This window comes from Cupressus sempervirens, chromosome 1 (genome assembly GCF_028749045.1).
Source record: "Cupressus sempervirens isolate cs-2001-9-10 chromosome 1, ASM2874904v1, whole genome shotgun sequence".
Lineage (NCBI taxonomy): Eukaryota > Viridiplantae > Streptophyta > Pinopsida > Cupressales > Cupressaceae > Cupressus > Cupressus sempervirens.
Genome location: NC_143118.1, coordinates 202,940,326 through 202,961,413, shown reverse-complemented (window position 1 = coordinate 202,961,413; position 21,088 = coordinate 202,940,326). Strand labels below are relative to the sequence as shown.

At 33.0% G+C, this 21,088-nt stretch overlaps 1 protein-coding gene across 1 annotated transcript; it reads right to left on the bottom strand.

Moving 5' to 3' along the window:
• Positions 1–17,676: 17,676 nt before the first annotated feature.
• Positions 17,677–19,956, bottom strand: LOC149576830 (gibberellic acid methyltransferase 2-like). Its single transcript, XM_089822591.1, has 3 exons — positions 19,418–19,956; positions 18,676–18,957; positions 17,677–18,328 (listed from the first exon to the last, which is right to left on the bottom strand). Exons 1-3 carry the CDS (start codon positions 19,931–19,933, stop codon positions 17,957–17,959), a joined length of 1,170 nt encoding a protein of 389 aa, XP_089678717.1. The 5' UTR covers positions 19,934–19,956; the 3' UTR covers positions 17,677–17,956.
• Between the last annotated feature and the right edge of the window lie 1,132 nt (positions 19,957–21,088).

Here is a 21,088-nt window from a genome sequence, read left to right as displayed (position 1 = left end):
GCCTAATACAATTTTACAATAGATAAGACCATCTTAGCAAAATTAAAGAGATACAAAGGTGGCCTAGGATCTCTGATAACCATGACCTAGCTAAAATGAGTTATTGACATGTTCTACTACTAAGAAAAAATGTGTGTTTGCCCCGCTTTCATCCATGTTCTCTGTATAGTGTTGGTTGTGATCAACACTTTTCCTTTCAGGATCCAAATGACAATTTTCCATAAGACTGCTAAAATCATCAACCTCTGATTGAGTAAGAAAGCTTTGAAACTTCACAATATACTAGGTGGCTTTAACTTCATCTTTAAATATTTGTAGAACTCCATTGTGCATCAACTTCATGAATCTAGACTTTGGAATCTCCAAGCAAAAAGATACCTGAGACATTATATAGAAGTGTATGAGTTTAAGATTAAACTTAGTAAGGAACCTTCTAACATTTTGAAAAATTTCTTCATTCCTATCCTTCCAAAGAAACCATATCACTTCACCAGTAAGAGAAAACCAAAATTTGTTAAAAATTAAATCAAAAGATTTAACATAACCAACCAAGATTTCACCCCATAAAAAACCAATACTACTCTTCTAGTCGATTGGAGACCCAAAGAAAATGGACCAAATCTTCTTGGCATAGATACAATCAAAGAAAACATGTTGAAACTTTTAGGCTTATTACACATACTAAAAATCATAGGCTCAACATTAATGGAGGATAAAAATGACCCAACAACAAGCTTTTTAATCAACAACAATGATCTAAATGAATGACTTTATGTTTACAAGGACCAATCCAAAAATAACCAAAGAAAATTTACCAGTTTGAGAAAGGGCATTCAAAACCCCAACATTTAGCTACATGTAAGAACACAAATTGATCCCTCTTAAACATATCATAAATATGTTTAGTAGAAGTATTATTAATAACAATGCCATCCTTCCATTTTGTATTTCTGAAAAACGTATTACACTTCATGATTTTCCCAACCTTCTCCTTGCTAATCACCTTGGACAAGAGGGTATATGTCTTCTTTTGGGATCTAGGAATACCATATTTTTTAGAGATCTCATCCCATGACCCTAGCTTATTGTTAACCAATAGATCACTAATCAGAGAGATACCTTTATCATTTGATTCTTTTGTAGAACAACTTGTAGTAAGATCAAGAGGTTTATTATTTAGATACAATCCCCACAAAATTAATCTTCTAGAAACAATATAGTTAGGAGGACCCCCATTAGCATTCCTATAGGAGATGAACTCCCTCACTTGTGACCAAGTAGACTAGAGAGAATTGAACACTTTAGACCCAAAGATCTTCATCTGAAAATCCCCCATAATAATATCCCAAAAAGGAATGTTAGCCCAATTTTGAGCCTTTTTAACCACTGACTATTCAATATTATTTCTTACAAGAATCTTCCATGGCTCATTCCCCCAAAAAGCTACATATATCCATTTAGCCACAAGAGAAATCTATTGGATTCTAATATATTTTAGCCCAAGGCCCCCAAACTATCTAGGAAGGCAACAACACTCTTATTTAACACAATGTCATCTTTTGGATCCCATACCATCAGACTAATGTAAGTCTCTTAGAATTTTTTCAAGCGTATTAAATTGAAAATTAGCAAATAGCCAAGTAGAAGCAAAGTATAACTGATGGGAAGAAATGACTTTCTAAACAATCTTCACTCTCCTAGCCAAAGAAAGGGAATGAGTTTCCCATCTAATATGCTTCCTACTAATATTACTAAAAATCTACTCTCACATGTCAGAGAATGAAGGTTCTAGAGAAAATGGGATACCCAAGTATCCATAAATAATTTCTAACCCAGTCCATTTCCAACCCATCTTTCTTAACCAACTAGGAGGCAACTCCATCCATCCAAGAATATTAGACTTGTGAGGGGCCACTTTGCCTCCAGAAGCTAAACAAAAAAAATTAAGTCTACTAAGGGCCAATGAGAAATTTTCCTTAGACAATTCCAAATAAAGAGAAATATCATCAGCAAACTGAGAATTAATCAAATCCTCTAAGTTGGGGAGAGTAATGCCCTTAATGGGAGGTCCCAAAGAGGTATCCTTTAGGATGTAAAAGAGAGCATCAATGACAATCACAAAGAGGGAATGTGCAATAGGGAAACCCTATCTAGTAGATCTTTGAAGAACAATAGGGTCTAATAACTCCCCATTCACATCAATGAAAGTAGATGAATCTTGAAACAAGATTTCAATCCACTTACAAAAATAAGGAGGCAACCCAAAAGATTTTAGGATTCCACTAAAAAAGGGCCACTCAACTCTATCATATGCTTTCTTAAATTCTAGAAGAATCATAGCCACATTATGTCCTCTAACCTTAGCCCAATTCATAGCTTCCCAACTAGTGATGAGGTTCTCCAAAATATATCTACCCTTTATGAAACCAGTTTGGGTGACTAATACAATATTCTTAGTAACATCTACAATTCTTCTAGCCAAAACTTTTGCTAATTTAATAAGATAAATTAAGTAGGGTGATAGGCCTCCAATTCTTAACTATGATCCATCCCTAGATTTGGGGAGTAATTTGATGACTCCTTCATTAAAAATGCTTCCAAGAGAACCATAATAAAAGGAATTATTATACAACATCAAAAGTTCTTCACCAATCTGCTCCAAATTCTCTTTATAAAATTCAACTGGTAGTCCATCAAGTCCTGGGGACTTGTTATTAGCCATAGCTTTGATGGCTTCTTGAATATCCTCTAGAGAGATGTTCCTACTAATTTTCTCACTTTCCAATTCTGAAATATGTTTAGGAATCATCTTCAAGCATTCCTTCAAGGCCTTTTGCTAATTTTTACCAAATTTTGATGTAAAAAATTCAAAGTAAAAATTGAAAAAAGCATCACTAATTACATTAGGATCATTTGTTCTTCCTCACTCCACCAAGATATCCTATATCATTTATGCCCTTTGCTTTTCCCTAATTATGTTAAAACAATATCTAGAACCTCTCTCTCTTAACCAATTAATTTTGGCTCTAATGCTTTGCCCTTGAATCTTATATCTTTGTAGATATATCAATCGGTGCTTAGTAGAGACCAATTCATGTAAAAGAATGGGGTCACCCTGTTTATTCTAAAGTGCATATTTTGCTTCATTTAGTTTAATTTGCAAATCATTCTCCTCCTTTTTTTTGTCTCTATCATTCATTTTTCCAATAATTTGATATATTTTCCTCCAAGTCTCCACTTGTTGATTCCATTGCTTAACCAAGCTTTGAGATTGATTACACAATTTTTACAAGATTTTCAACATTCTAATAGCCTCCTTATTGTGAGAGTCCTTAAGAAAAGAAGTATTCAACTTGAATACTTTGTTCGTAGGGATAGAACTACTTTCATTATCATCCTAATTAAAGAGGATCCTCACATATATAGGAGAGTGATCCGATATAGAAGTAGATGAAACAACTATTGGAGAGTGACCCTCCTTATCTTGAAAGAAGAAAAAAGAAGACTTACTATAGACCCTATCCAATCTATAGAAAACTCTATCGTGCCCTTACTGATTATTACACAATGTGAACCAAATATCTTTGAATTTATCCCTTTTATTTTCAAGAGGATACATAAAGTTAAAATACGTTTTAAATTTTAACCAAAAATATTGTTCATTACCTTTCCATGAGTGTTTCAATCCATCCTATTTTTCACAACTATGTCCCAGCATGTTAAAGTCCCATGTAAAAATCTAGTATGCTTTAGAAAACTCTGAAGAATACCATTCCCATAACTTAGCTCTTTCCTAGAGAGATTTGATCATATAAGATGTTTTTAAAACTAACTACTTTAATTTCTTGAAGACATATGATGTCTTTGTCCTTAATCTTGCTACACCATTTTCTAATCATGTATTTTTTGTTTTCCATTTCTAATCCTCTAACATTCCAACTGTGTAGATAATCATCATGGGGGGAGGAGGTGACAGGGGTTATTTGGAGGGAAGCTTCTAAGCCTTATAGAGTCTATTAAAATAGTTTGGGATAGCATTCTTTCTTCCATCACTAACAAAAATAGACCTCTTCTCATAAGTCTTCCTCTTTTTTCTAACAACATCAATGAATTGTTCCCCCCCCACCCCCCCCCCACCCCCCCTCCCCCAAGTTTTTACATTCAAGGCCCTCTATGCCACAAGTGAGGGAAAAATAACCTCCTTAGGATTGACAATAACACTTCTAAGAGCATGGACCTTCTCATTAATGGACCTAATGGAAAGTTGTTGAGCATTCAATCGAATAGGGTCTTAGTAGGGCTATTCTCTTTATGGTCTAGTGGTGTTATCATAGCAAGGGACATGGGATGATCCTCACAATAAATATGATTGGTTTGATTACCTGTGATCACCTCAAAATCTCTATCATAGAGAGGGTTATCCAAAGAAACAAACCCGCCACTATCAATTGATTCAACCTTAGAAGAAATCTTCGAGGGCAAACAATGGTTAGGGTTACAATTACCAAGACTATCATTTTTGGTAAGTGATAACCCCTCCTTGGCTATAACCTCCTCTTTGTTAACCATCTCTAGAATTTTATCCTTAGCACCATTAATATTAAATTTAGCCTTATCAAAATGCACTTTAAGAGCCAGAAAATGCTTCTTGATATGACCAATAAGCTTATAGTGAAAGCATTCATGGAGGTTGCTTAAAAAAGAGACTTCCCATGAGAAGTTGTCACCTTCTAAATCAAGAGAGATAATATTTGGAAAGAAAATTAGGAGCAAGTGAAACAAGAATACAAGCATTCAAATGGGGAAAAGTAACCCTAGATTCTTCAATTTATAAAACAACTCCTAAGGGACTCAAAATATGAGAAATAAAGGGCCAAAACTCAGCTTGAAGATTCTTAATCTCCACCTAATTTGGAGTGGATATTTCTATAACTATTTTCAAATTTCCATTTGGTGACCAAACATATGCTCTAAATAAGGAATGACCAACATTCCAAAACCACTTTTTTAGGATTCTTTCTTGCATATTGTGACTTTTTATAAATAGCAAAGAAAGCCCGTTTTGTAGCATTCTACAGAAACTAACATGTAAACTACAATTCTTTCCCTAGACTACATTCAAACATTCATCAAGAAATTTACAACATGATAAAGAATTAATATCCAAGCAAACAAAAAATATAGCAATTTTTTTGTTGAGTTGTCATTTTGCACAATGCTTAGTAGCATGAATCCTTTTGAAATCATCTCTTGAAAAGTTGATCTAGGATCAACTCCAAGGTTTTGGGCAATCTTGCAACCTACTAGAATCCTCTTAGTTGAAGATAAATGTATTTGTTCATAGCGAGGCCTTTGCTGTTTCTAATCAATTCGGATAAGATTTGGATCTTCTTGCTATCTCAAAAGAAAAAATCACACAAAAATAAATAGATTTTTGTATTTTTTGTTTTTTAATGAATGCAATTTTAATAATGCAACTATATGAATTCCTAAATTAACCAAGTGTTTTTAATCCTTGGTGGGAATTCAGTAACCATAAGATGTTTCACTTTTCATCAAATTGCAAGGCCACGGGAAGTGTGCTCATGTGAGACAAAAAGATATGTAGGAAAAATATAGATGATCTCTTCTCAAACTAAGTATGTCAACATAATTTGTAGACCCATAGAAAACACTAGAATTAAAAGAACGCACAATCAAAATGACACAATAAAACTATTGGCTCAATCACATTCCATGAACATACATTCACAAAATATAACACACTTAGGCAAGAATCACTACACTCCAAATGTGAGCACCAATAGCATATATTATTGCATCAAAATAATGGCATGGAATACACATTAAATTCCTAAATTTATAAAAAATCTTCTCCTCAATTTGTGTTGAGAGTGAGAGATATCTTTATGCAAACATATGGCTCTAAACTAATAAAACAAATCTATTTATGTACAAATTGACTCTCTAACTAGTGCTTAGTAAGACTCCATCCTTATTTATATATTAAATGGATGCATGAGCCTTTACATGTCTTAAAAAAAAGAAAGCATGATAAAATAAGAGGAAGAAATCCATTAGATGATGTAGGAGTGTCTAGAAGTGCCAAAAATAGAAGCTCCATCTTCGCTAGGTGTTTGTAGGAGTTAAACTAGTGCCAGAATGCATTTCTAGTGCATGGAAAGCTCTAAATTTGGAACTGCCAGTTAACTATTAGTGCACCTCTAACTTCTTCCAAAACTTCTGGCTCACCTCTAAAAAAGTGCACCTTGAAAGCAGTGCACCTATGCACCTCAGAAGCTCGGTCAAAAAATGCAAAATTTCACCAAGTGTCAAAATTGAAATTCTATATTTTGGGTTTTGTTCCTCTTTATACCAGAGCTATGTCTAGGTATTTGCTCTTGAATTTCTCAATAATCTCTATGACTTGGGCTGCATCTAGTAAATTTAAAGATTCATACATTTCCTTGACTTTCTATCATAATTGCCTACCTCGATGTGATTTTTCACAAATCTCCTAGTTTCACATCCAAGTCTAGTAATGCCTCTTTAGTCTTGAATACTTGTCTAATATCATCATCATTAGAAGCTTCTTCAAAAGTCTTCTAAAACTATTCAACAACTACTTCTACAATTATTAATCTCCCCCTTGAATCATCTTCAAAAATATCTAAGCACAGATCACTGTAATGTTTCTCTGCCTCCAAAATTTGCTCTTGGGTTTGATCCTTGAGCTTATGAATATCCACATGTAATGTTTCCATTACTTTATTTCCATTCTCAATCTTCTCTATTCAATCATCAATTTTATCTAACTCTTCTAGTATATATAACTCCATTAACATCTGATATCTTTGACCCTTAATTGATTGTAGTGCTCGTAGGTCCTTACCCCAGGTATGCACTTCATCAATTAACCCAAAATCCTAGTTCAAAATGGCCACTAGCTTATCTAAATTATTCTACATATCATGCAATAGTTTAAGATTTCCATGTATAATCTACACACCTCTCTCTTCGAAAATTTCTCACGATTATTGATAAGCTTTCAAAAATGGATCAAGTTGCATAATCTCCATATCCTTTTTCTCAAGTGTTGCATTTAAAGTTTCCTCAAGATTTTCAGAATCTAATGGACTAACTAATTCATTCAAATATCCCTTTAGGATCTCAATCTACTTCTCAAGTGTCATCAATTCTATCTCATCCTACTCTAAGTTCCTAAAAACTTCTTTAAGTCTCGTTATCACCATTAACTTTCTAGTGTCCACCATGGGTTTCCCAAGCACAATTGGAGTCAATTCCTCATTTTCATGTGGAGGAGGGATAGAAAACTATGCAAAAAAATCCTAATTCTGATCACTCATCACAAGGGTTAGTGCTCCTACATCTTTTGGAGGTGACTCAGGCTTCCTAAGGACCTCAATCAATTCTCTCATTCTTTCTTCCCTAGTATCATACCACTGCCTTTTACTTCTAATCACCTCTTTCCTCAACCATCTCAGAATATGTTCCATCAAATATTTACCTTTCAAAGAAGAATGAGTTTTTTCTACTATGCTCTTCCCTTTATCACTCCTCTATATTCTTATCCTTTTGTGAGAGATCTACATTGAGGGTCTCTATATCTATAGAGTCCACTAATCTCACCTCTGTGTCTTGGAAAGTTTTCTAAGGCTGGTCACGTGTCTGTGCTTCCTTTGAAACTTCATCAGTAGGTATTTGTTGTCACTCTTCTTCCCATTCATATTGGACCACTCTTCTTCATTTTTCAGAGGGAGAGGAGTAGATAAACCTTTATCCATGCAAAATGTAGCTTGATTTGGTGATGGTGGGGCTACTTTGGGTCCTTGTGGCTTAGATGGTAATTGGTTCTAATCCTCTTGTTAAGTTTTATTAGTGGGGTATCCCTTATCTTATCCCCCACCAAATCAATATCAACCAACATGAAATCAAAATATGACATCTAAAACACATATGTCCCTTCACTCTCTTGCTCATCAATCCACTATTGCATCTCATCCTTAAAAGTTGTAGACTGAACAAGCTACATGGGAATGGATGGTGGTGTAATGGTGGAGCTCATTCTCTATTATAACTCTATTTCTCTAGCAAGATGAGTCCTCTAATTCAAAGGAAGGTTATCTTCGTTATCTTTATCATCCTCTTCCTTTTTTGGAATGACTTCCAAGACTAATGGAAAATGAATAACTCTTCTAATCACCTATTGTCTTCTCCTTACTAGAGTTTTGATATTTCTTCTCTTAGGAGTCGATGGGGAGGATTGTATCTCTTGCATAGGTGGAGACACTTCTTGTACTTCTGCTTCAGTTCCTCCTAGCCCTTGATCTATCAATGGCACTTGAGGATTATCTTGGGTCTATGTAACTTTTACATTCTTTGGCCACTATACATTATCTATCCCTCGTGGTGGTGCTTGACCTAGTTCTTCATCAAGCTTGGCTTGTCAAGATGAAGTTATTTTCCTCTTGCCTTTACCCTTCTGAGCCCTATAATTTCCAACTTCTCTATCGAGTTGGTGTACTTTTTTTGGCCTCACTAGGGATAGAGCTGTAAAAGTGGGCATTGTTACTTTAGCTCCTCTACCTTTTGCTAGGTAGGTTTTAATGTGGAAGACTACGGCTTGGGGAATCAGATCCAATTTGGGAGGTCTTTTGATCTAGTCCTTGGTCAATTTGATGACATGCCTGGCCCTATGATTAATATCTAAATTATCTTCCTTATCAATCTTTGCATTCATAATGATATTATCTCTATTATATAATGGATCTAAGACATCTTGAGAATCTTGCTACACTACCTTTAAAGGAACCTTTATCTTCAAAGCACTACTTGTCAAATAGAGAGTCATCCTATGATAATCCCTTATACAGATATCATATTCATCTACTGCATTCATCCAATGGTCCTCAACTGCATCTTCATATTGGAATATTTTTCCCACTAAGTACTACATTCTTCCAATGTTATCAAAATAGGGACAAGGAAAATTATATTCTTCCAAGGGATATTGATGCCACCCAGATTTAAAAGATGGAATATCCTATCTCTGGACCAGCATAAATGGTCCTATAGTAATGGACCATAGCTAGGTTATCTTGTGCTACTTCCTTACTATGTCATATGCAAACAAGAGTTATCAAGTGATCTCCAACAATATAAGTCTATCACTTGGATACCTAGGGAGCTTCTTTGGATTGACAATCATACTTGCTACCCTTAAATAAGTGAATGTCCTAAATTGGATGTAATAGGTGCCAACTTCTAAATCTTTCCCACTACCTCATCTAACATCCTCTTCAAATAATCCCCTTCAATGAATCGAATAATCATAAAGATAAAGACATTATTCACTATAATATATTCCTTGTTGTGCTCTGGAAGCTTTTTCTTCACCAACTACGGATATACTACATAGGGTCATGCATTTGCATCTTGCATACTTCCTTTTTTGAAAAACCTTGGATAATCTGTGGTCCTCATTGCTAATAAGTACACCAAATAGGATGTCATATAGAACTTACGGTTGTTCTTAACTGCCACTAGATGCTCATCCAAGTTCTCATTGAGAATTTAGGACCAATCAATTGGCATCTTCACTATCTTGATAGTCTCAATGAAGTCTACCATCCATATGTTTAGGTGTCCTGATGTTGGTAATCCCATTACTCTAGTAAAAAATATTATAGAATATCCAATATCTTCTTTCATATAGCCCATTTTCATGTCCATTTTTCTTGCTTTATGCCTAAGAGGAGTCTTCTCAATGAGGTATGAGGACTAGATGATTTTAGATTATCAACTCCAAGGACTATATTGATACTGGGTGTGATGCCACATTGACTAGTCCTAATTGGATAAGAGCAAATATCATTGAGTTCCTCTCCATAGGTTTTTTGCACAACACTAGGAATGTGTTCCAGTCAATATGACCAAGTTCAGTGTCTTAGGTGTTTGAATAATCATTTTGGAAGTGTGACTTTGCTGGAACACCTTAAAAATTAAAAATCACTAGTTTCATAATCATCTTTGTAGTGAGGGGAGACGATGAAGAATTCATTGGATCTACACGAAATCAACATCCATTAGTATGGAGGTGAAGAAAAATCAATAATATAAACCCTAGTAATGACCAAAATGCAATCCAACAACTCTCAAAAATTGTTGAAAAATATCAAAAAGATAATTCTAACCCTGAAACAAAAATATTAGCACACTTGGCACACCTTGGAGGTACACTATGTGCATTTCCCTACACTTAGACCTTTTAATACTGAGAGTGTGCACCTAGTGCACCTCGTTGGGTGCAATAGGTGTGCACCCTCATTGTGCAAAATACATGGCAAGTGTAAAGAAAATGGTGTGTAGCTGGAAAATCTCATGGGGTGTGCCTAGGTTCACACCCTTTATTTTTTTCTTTAGTTAAATGTTTCAGTAGTGAAGGTGCGTAAATGTGCACCTTAGATAGGTGCTTAGTTGCACACCTTCAACTAGGTGTAAGTTTTCTTGTTTAGTTTTTTGAGTTTTTTGAATGTTGTGTTTTGAAAATAAGGTGTGCATCTAGTGCACCCAAGAGGTGTGCCAGATGCGCACTTTATTGCCTTTATTGATTACTTGTTGTGTGAAGACATAGAGAGAAATTGGGTGCAACAACATAACTTGGGAGCTAGCATAGGTGTGAGGTAGGGAGTATGGAGGAGAAAATAAGGTAAGAAGGAGGGGGGGTCCTGGGTTTTATAGACACAAGGCTTAGTTCATCCCTTGGAGGTGTGAAATTACACTGCTACACATTTCCAAGAGGCAAATGATTTCCTCTCTTCATTGCCTTGGTGCACTAGCACACCTGGTGAGGTGCTCTAGGTGTGATTTTTTACTTGCAAACAAAGACTTTCTCCCTTAGAATTTTGGTTTTCAAAATTTAGGTTTTCAGGCTAAGACTCAAATTAGCCAAAGACATTAGGAAAAACTCTAAAAAGAATCGAACCCCAGACTAGAGATTTAGAAAGCTAAAAATTAAAGTAGGGGGTCCCCATTTCTAGGCAAAATGGAGCTTGCATTGTGAAATGACAATAATTTTTAAATTGATTTTGCTCTACTCTAACTGCTTTAACCATATCTTCATTGGGAGACAAGGTTAGGGTTTTCAAACCATCACAAGGATTCCTAACATCTCTTTCTCCAAGTGTAGCTCTATCTCCATAGGCTGGGGATCTTTGCACTCCATTAGAACACTCTAAAACCACTTTCAAATTTTCCCTCGAAATGAGCAGAAGTAGGACAAACTGGAATTGAATCATCAACAATAACTGCTTTATAAGAAGGCTTTTCAATCTTCTTATCAGGGCCTGAATTACCAATGATACCATCATCAAGGCTTTTCTTGCCATCATTTTTTAAACCCTCTAGTTTATTGTTACCCAAAATATTTGCATCAGATTGCATCTCATCACTAAAACACATTGCATCCTCACCCAATGGATCACTTATAACATTATTGGCATCCTCCATCAACTTAGGCTCACATGTGTGAGCCAGTGAAGGGGCTGAATAGACATAACCAAACAGGGACAATTTTTTTTTTTTGGAACAAGAAAAAACTTTAAACACACCCAATAAATGTCACAATGACACAACATGCATAAAATAAAAGGAAAAAACAAAATAATGACACATAGAGCCACTGAGGCTAGTCAATAATGTCACATGAACTTGGATGAGTTGCAGTCATATGGAGTTGTAGGCCACCCTCCTTTCTCTCCAAGATACCCCTAAGTTTTAAAATTTAAAAACACATGAGATAAAAATATAGAGAAATTTAAAAAAATGTTTGGTCATGACACAATTTCAACAAAATCATGTTTAGGCATTCACATAACAGTTGTAAATGATAAAATACTTAGAAAATCAATATAAATCTAAAATTCATATAGATAAATTTTTAATTTAAAAAAAGCATGGGAGATAAATATATAGAGACAATTGTGAAAAATGTTTGACCATGACACATCTTCAACAAAATCATGTTTAAGCTCATAAGCTTCAACTCAAATGTGATTCTCTCCCATAAATCAAACATCGTTGTTGAAATAAATAAGACAAGAAAAACACTAGATCTATTACCACTTTCAAGTAGGACAATACCTTTATTCATTTTCTAATATACAATACATCAAATATGCATTCATACTTATACAAATTTGGAACTGAATAGTCAAATGATTAGTTTAGTTTATATTCTCAACATTAGTTTCTGAAGTAGATTTAGCAATTTCTATCTTTGATTTAGGTTAATCTTTTTTTCAATAAATTTATTCTTTATTTTTCTATTTTTTTCTTAATTTGGGTTGATATTTTTTTGGTTGATCCATTAGTTGATTTCCTATCTAGGTGTAGTGTATTTTTCATTTTTATTATAAGTACTATAGTGTTCTTCTAATTTGATTTTTTTTTTTTAAATTATCTTTATTTGCAAGAGTAAGAGACTTAATTTAGTACTTTAGCCATTATTTTCTTAGTTTTTCTTTGACTCCTGTTCTCTCTATTGAGTTCATTCCTCTCTTTTTTTCTTTATTTAATTTTTTACTTGTTAGTAGGACATTTATTTGTTATTGTACTTGTTGTAGGTAGGCAATGCATTATTGCATTCACTTCAACCAATAACTTGATTAATTCAATAAATATGCACCAATCAAAAATAATTATTTTTAGGTAATTTATATATTTCTTAAGTTCTATAATTTATTTATGATTTTTTATATGATAAAAATTAAATATCTTAAATTTGATTGGCTCAATTTATTTTGTGTTATAGGAGCCTTTCTTCAGAAGGTTCTTCATATTTCATGTTTTTTGCCTAAAAGTTTGATATACAATTTGTGAATTATAATATATACATGTTAAGAGTTAAATAATATATCATAATTATATTTGAACAATAATATACAATAAAAATTTTGGTACACAATTTATAAATAATATTTTTTATTAAAATATATAATTATATTTCATAAATGATATAATGAAATATATCTCTATTAACAATTTACATATAATCTCTTTGTTAATCTCCATTAACACTAGCATCATCTCTCTTATGGGCTGGATCAAAGACAGAGAAATGCATGATGATGAGGAAGGAAAAGATAGAGAAGAAGCCAAAATGAAGGACGACTCTGCAAAGGACAACACCATTCCTGATCAAGACTAGGGGGACCAAAGGGTGCAACAGCTAGAAGCGGAGCAGAATCAATTGGCCTTTGAGGCTTCTCAAGTTATGCAAGAGCTGGAGCGAAAGAACGAGGAATAACTCTCGCTTATTCTTTTGTTTTTCTATGTCTTTTGGATTTTGTTCTGGCTTTAGTCCATGGTAATACTTGTCTTTTTTCCTAGTCTTTTCTCAGAACTCTACTTTTTGGCTGGGCTTTATGCTTATTATCAACCTCTGAACTTATACTTTTTTGGCTGGGCTTTCACACTTATTATCAGCCTTATATGTTTTAACTATTGGATTTCAAGATCCCTATAAAACCTATTTATCTAATAAAAAACAATTTACATATAATAATTAATTTTATAAATTTATAATATATGATGATAATTAAATAATATATTACTATTATATTTGAACAATAATATAATATACAACTATTATACATTCTAAACTATTTCTTATACTAAACTTATAATATAGAAAACAGTAAAATATGACAATTTAAAATACTTTAAAATATTAATATATACTATATATCTATACCTAGTACTATAATTATCACAATTTTATATTTCTAAAATAAAATAATCCTATTTCTTTGGAAGAAGTTAAATGGGCTATTAACTCTTTAGCCAATGACAAATCATTAGGATGTGATGGTCTTCCTAGTGAGTTCTACATAACTAATATAGATTGGATATCTAGCGATTTGTTGGCACATTATGAAGACTCATTCAGTAGAGGATCCCTGGGTAAAAGCATTAATAAAGGCATGATCAAATTGATCCCAATTAATGGTAACAAAGCTAAAATCAAGAACTGGAGGCTAATAACATTATTGAACATCTCTTATAAGATCATGGCATAATTGCTATCTAAAAGAATTGAGAATTTGCTCAATAGGTTTCATTAAGGGTAGATATATATTGGAAAATTTAATAACTAGTAAAGAAGAAATGTGTTGGCTAAGAAGAGAAATCAAAATGTGGCTATGATCTTACTTGATTTTGAAAAATCCTATGATAGAATTGAATGGCCTTTTGTTATTGGGATGTTGCAAGCTTTTGGATTTCCTGAATATTTTTGTAGATGGATAAAGGTGTTGTTTAAGGACTCTTCCACTATCATAAATGTCAATGACAATCTTACCGACCCTATTCCTCTTGGGAGATCAATTAGACAAGGTTGTCCCATTGCCCCCTCCCTATTTGTGATTGTTATTGATGCTCTATTTTATTTTCTTAGAGCTCCCTCCCTTGGTCCTCCTATTAAAGGTCTCCTCCTTCCTAATAATGATACTTAACTAAATTCTCAGTTTGCTGATGACACTGAATTGTTCTTGGAACTTGAGGAGATGAATTTTTGTAACACCTAGGATAGACTTGACTTTTTCTATTTAGCCTCAAGTGCCAAAATTGCTCCTCATAAATCCTTAGTTCTAGGTTGGTCCAAATCTCCTCCTAATTGGGTACATTTGATGTCTTGGAAATGGAAAGGCTCTAATGAGATTTTCAATTACCTTGGTATCCATTTTGTCATTAATCCTTCTACTAAAGCTATGTTGGATTGGGTCTTTGATAAAATTCAAAGAAACATGTTAAATGGAAGACTCACTATCTCTCCTTGGTAGGAAGGATACAAGTTGTGCAAAAAGTTTTTTCATCTCGTCACCTCTACTTTGCTTCTACTTGTTTGATGACTAATCAACAAATGGAAACAATTGAGAAAATCATGGGAGACTTCTTACGGTTTGATGGGATAGGGAACAAAAAAAGACATTGTGTGCATTGGTAGTGGTGTTGTAAACCCAAGTAGTATGGTGGACTAGGTTTGAAGGGCCTAAAAAGTCATGCTATTTCACTTGCTTCAAAGTGGATTCTTAAGGGCATATATGGTAATGAACCTTGGGAAGTTCTAATTAGAAATAACATTCAATGTTCTATCATCTCCAACGGTAAAATTTGGATGAACATTCTATTCTGTGATTTACTATTAAGCGACTTTAAATTCAAGGTCTTTAGTTCTAGAATGTCTTTGTTACCCTATGGAACACTTGAACCCATTCAAAGATATTCTTACTAGTTAGAGCAGCTATTGGTTCTTCTTGTCAGCATTAAACCTCAGACAAAAATAAAAATTATATGCAAATATAAACAAATATCAAAAAATGATAGATCACATAGATAAAAAAAACACAAGACACCAATATTTAATGTGGTTCACCCAAACCCTAAGCCACATCCACCAAACAACAAGTCCAATGTTTTACGATCTAGTGATTACAACCTGATTATAATCTCTAATCCCTTATAGCTCAGTACTATCGCAAGAACCAATTTTCTCATCACCTTTTTAAACAATCCCTAACCCTAATACCTTTTATACAAGTATTTTTGTTGCTTTAGGGTAAAAACTAGTTACAACATGTCGGCCATAAATTGGAAAATATTAGCCATTGGCGAATAGTAGCCCAAAAAAAAAATTTCAAGGCAATCCCAAAGAATTTATGAAGTATGTTCATTACTTCCTTGATTAGTCACCATAAACTAACACTTTTCCATCTTATGTTGTCTTTCTTAGATCAATTTGGTGGGGTTTGTACTTAAATGGAAAATCTTTGGCAGTTACACAAAGTTACTCAACAAAACATTGGAACGTGTTGGGAGTGTCTTTATTCAATGATTTAATGATTGACAACCAGATGAGTACTTGGGATGAAATTAGAACTAGATATGGTATCACATAGACTCAGAAGAAAACCTATACATTAATTTGCAAGGCACTTGGTAGATGTAACTTCTCAAAGGTTATTGACTCTAACAATTTCTTCAAACAGTTGTTACGGGGTGATGGAACATTGACTAATGAAGTAACAATAAAATAATTATATAATATGATTGTGTATGATCTTGAAATCTTTCAAAGAGTGATCCAAGGGTGGGGATTGTGTTCCCCTTTTTCTAAATGGTTCTTCTTTTTTCAGTACTTGTGGCAATCAAAAGTGGAACCCAAAAAATCATGTTTTAAGTGGCTTCTATTGCTAAAAAAACTTGCTTTAGGGTCTAATTTGGAGTCTTTAGGTCTCATTCCTAGCCATTGCAAAGTTTGTGATGTAGTTGAGTCTTTTGAACATGTTTTTTTTCACTATGATTTTTCTATTATGATCTGGTCAATTTTTTTGGGTCATCCTATTGTATGGAATTCGAAACCAGGTCTTTCCTGGAGTGAAATTTTAGTTGCATATGTTGAAGCTCTTGATTTTAAGCATAACTCTTTTTGGTCAGTTCTTACATGTGAGATTTTATGGTTCCTTTGGAAAGAAAAAAATGAAGAGGTTTTTCAGTAGAAGGATAGAGGACTTACTGAGTTTACTTGTAAACTCACACATTTTTCCATTATGTCTTGGGTGTCACTCTCTTTGGAAATTTCTATGGTTCAATTTATGACACTAGTCAAGGAAAGCATGCTACTTATTCATAAAGACGAGTTCAAGGCTTTCAAGTATCTTGATCAATTCAAGGATATGATGGACCCGAATGATATTAAGCAAATTGAAAGAATGATGGAGGATATTCACATTTCCACTAGTACCCAGTAGCTTTTTCCAAATGGTATTGATGGTGAAAAGTCTAAGATGACTAATGATTATGTTCTAGTAGGATGAAATGATGAATTGTTCAATGCAACTTTCTTGCAAGCACTGAATTCTAATGATGGATGGGTTCTGACTAGAAATGAATAGCATGTTTTGAATATGATAATCAGCCTTATGTAAATCTTTTCGATATGGAGTGTAAATATTATATTGTTTTGCGACTTATTAAAGTGGCTCAAATGGGTTGACTACCTTGTAAGTCATGTATAATGGTGATCTAGTAGTTCTAAAGTATGATACTTTGGAAGTTTCCTTCTTCTTTATGCTGACTAGTTCATGATGAACCTATTGTAATAAGTTTTTATATTATTCTAATAAAAAATAAAATAAAATTATTGATTATACTTGACAATATTCAATATTAAATTAAAATTTCTAATTATTATAAAAACTTTTACTACAAGTACATGCCACCACTTGTTTAGCTATTGAGTTAGTACATTTTTATCTATTTATTTATTTTTCTCCTTTTTTTGATTCTTAAATTATTTATTTTTGTTTCTATTGTTTCTATTTCTCATTCCTTTTTTATTTTATTTGATTTTTTCTTATTTGTTTCTTGTTTTTATCACTTTCTTGTTCTTGAACTATATTTCCCTTCTTATTTTATATTCTTTTTCTTTTCTTTCTTTTTTCTTCTATTTTTATTTAAATATTTAATTTGTCTCCTTTTTATTTATATAAAACTTTATCAATATTCAATTTTTACTTTTACTCTCCTTAATAGTAGATTAAAAACGTAATCTGATATGTAAACAATAAAATTTTTAAAATATATATAAGAAAACTATTTTTAAAAACAAAACACTTTTAACAATTATATAAATCAATACTATGTCATGTCAATTTTCACCAACACAACTGAATAGCTTAAGCTGAAGATTAAGTCACAGGAATTTGAGTATGGAACAAAGTTTTTAAAAAAAGATGTTTTGGGAAAGTCTTGACTTTAGAAAAGTCTGTCCTGGTCCACCCTTCCCACAAAGAGTTGAACCCCACAAGAAAGGGAATGCAATTACCAAACATTATGTTGTGCAGAATGTCACTGTTATAACAAGACAAACAACTATTCACTCTTTCTTTCTGATGAGGGAGGCAACAGTGCAGGTGACAAATCTTGAAGGAGGACAAGAATGAAGCAGAATTGCAGCTTTTTCCTCAAACCTCTGAAAAAGTATGTCTGAACGCTCAATACCGATGTGGGCCTCTACTAAACACCCCACAAAACTCTTGACCAGATTTGCCTTCATCTTGCCAAACATAATTGGGTCTTTTATCCAATCCTCAAATTCCTTTTGAGACATGGTTGGCAAACCTTCACATACTTCCACTCTCTCAATCTCAAAAGCCCCACTTTTCTCCACTGCTGCTCTCACCTCAATAGCATTTGGGAAGTACCATGGGAGATTGAATGAGTCCCTCAAGTCCAAGCTGATGATGCCCTGCATACCAACAATATCATATTAATCAATAATGCAAGTACAATATCATGACATGAATAAAGAATTTGCCACTGTTTCTGGAAGAGATTGTGTCCGTCTTTTTTCATGAGCGCGGTTTTTTTTTTCATAAACGTTTTGATTTGTACATTATATGATCCATCATCAGAATGTTGAAGCAATGTTTTGACTCCACTATATGATCCATCATCAGAATGTTGAAACAATGTTATGACTCCACTATATGATCCATCATCAAAATGTTAGCTTTAACGAAAAGAGAATTGTATTGATCACTGAAGCAATCACAGTATCACAGCATGCAGAAGGTATGAAAATAAAATGTATACCTCCATGATAAGATCATCCCATGCATCTTCAAAGTCCTGACCACAGAATTCACCTCCCATTGAAACTTGTTGAGAAGGGTGACAAGTGTCTGGCCTCCCCATCAGACACAAAAACAGCACACCTCCTTCTGTCATCTCTTCTGCTCTGCATTTCATGAAAGAAGTGAGATCTTTCTGAGACTGATTTGAGTAAGCATCTACAACTTCTTGCTTGCCTCTGTTGATCCACACTCTTCCATTGTTATAAGAGGGAGAGTCTTTTTGTAGAACAGCCTGAGGGACCTGCAATAACAATCATTATCAGTAGTGCCTGAAAAAAATCATATTTATACTACATAACATTTTGAAGAGTAGCACTTAGAAAGAAATATAAAAGTGTAATACAAATAAAATGTTGTACTCAGTTAAATAATCAAGAATCAGATTAATTGATGATAAATGACTTACAATTGTTTCCACTTCAAAAAAAATTATATTATTAGAAAATTGTTATATTGATTCAAGCGATTACAAGAACTTTTAGATTAAATCATCAAGGAATGAATGACAGTTGGTTCCCCTTTAAAACATCTTATCATACAGAACTTATATTTTCAGAAATAAAACAAAAATCTTAAAAACCAAAAACTCAAAAATAGGAAAACTTAATAGAAAGAACTACAATTTTTTTCAACAATACCATCTTTCCATCAGTTTTAAACATGCAAATCTCAGATGAAAGGAAACATGAAGCAGTGATTACCTCTGAAATCCAATGGAGAGCCATTATTGAATAGCAGACATGAATGCTGGAGTGAGGAAAGAGGACATTATAGAAGGATCCAGGCACCCCAGCAACAAAATATGGGAGATTGCTCCTGACCAACAGGTTGAACAGCCCATTGAAGTCATTGGATGGCAAATCAGAGAAGAAAGCTTGGAATTCAGGCGTTGTTGTTCCATTGCATAGATTTGTCAGTGTCCTCACAACAAAATCCATATCTGATATGGCGTTGAGACCAGTAGCACACCCAAGATCTGCAATTCTAAGAGGACCCTCCTTTGGAAATGTGAGCTTCTCAATGGCTTCCTTAAACAGTGGTTGCAGTACATGAAAAACATACCTCTGCCTTGAAGAGTTTTCCACATAGCTTGATTCACCATTGCCTGAATACATATGAAGAACTCCATGGAGTTGGGCACAAGAATTTTTATTCTCTATCCCATTTGCTGCTTCTTTTCTCTGGACTTTGCTGACCTTCATTTCATCAGTTTCCATTTTAGCCAACAATGGATTATCTATTCTTTCAATGGATTATCTATTCTTTTACATACGTTCCTGCATATATATATAATAAATATAGATATTTTAATACATTTAGAAATATTAATTTTAATAATGAATATTTTTTATTAGTAAAAATATAGAACTATCTTATAAGAATAATTTATTGAATAAAAAATCATGCATTTTTTTACTTAAAAGCTATTTTAGATTGTTTTATTTTATTTAGAAATCAATTTTTAAAAAATAATTATTTAATGAATAAGTGCATAATTAATTCAGCTGAAAATAAAATAGTTAGTTATTTTTTATTTATTGAATTATAAAACAATTTTTATTTTAATATCTTTATATATAAATAATAACTGTGGACATTGAACATTATATAAAAAGACTCTACATTCTATTTATCTATTATATATCATTTAAACATAGAAATATTATATAACTTTTATTAGATTTATAGTTAAAAATCCATCTTATTAATATATCTTCAAATTAAAAATGTTAATAAAATTATATTAAATTTCAAAAATACTATATAAAATTCTATTAATATGACAATCAACAAAATTTTAAAAAATAAAAGTTCAAAAACAATCTAAGACATTAAAAATCAAAGCTTTCACAAAGATTTAACTAGAGAAGACTGTTTCTAACAAACCACAGTCATCACTCCATATTTGGCAGCAATTCACTTTCATAGAATGACATGATTTTTTTTTCCAATGATTCTTTAACTAGGATATCTAATTATTCAGCTTCAACAAATTACTACAATCATAATACACGCATCTTACCCTTAAGAATGATTAGACAAATTGATATACTTTTCATATTTTAATCTCTGATCTATATATTACTCTTTCTCAAATAAATGATATATTTCTAAATCGTACAATAAACAAAAACTAATTTACAAAAGAATCAGCAACTGCCCAAGAACTGTAATAAAGGAAACCTCAACCCAAAATACACTTACGCAACATATGGATTGGTAACAAATTAAAAAATAAAGGAGACAAAATTCACTATACACCACTAGTAAAAATGGGACAATTGAAATAACCCAATCAGACTCTTGAAACATGGCATCCATTCATAAAAGTGACAAGTAACATAATTGGACAGGACTGTAATTAATTAAAA

Coding starts and splice junctions, on each gene's coding strand:
- LOC149576830 (XM_089822591.1), bottom strand. CDS start 19,933: ATGGAAACTGATGAAATGAAGGTCAGCAAAGTCCAGAGAAAAGAAGCA. Junction 18,958..19,417: donor CTCTCCATTGGATTTCAGAG/GTAATCACTGCT, acceptor TTGTTATTGCAG/GTCCCTCAGGCTGTTCTACA. Junction 18,329..18,675: donor GGGATGATCTTATCATGGAG/GTATACATTTTA, acceptor GTTGGTATGCAG/GGCATCATCAGCTTGGACTT.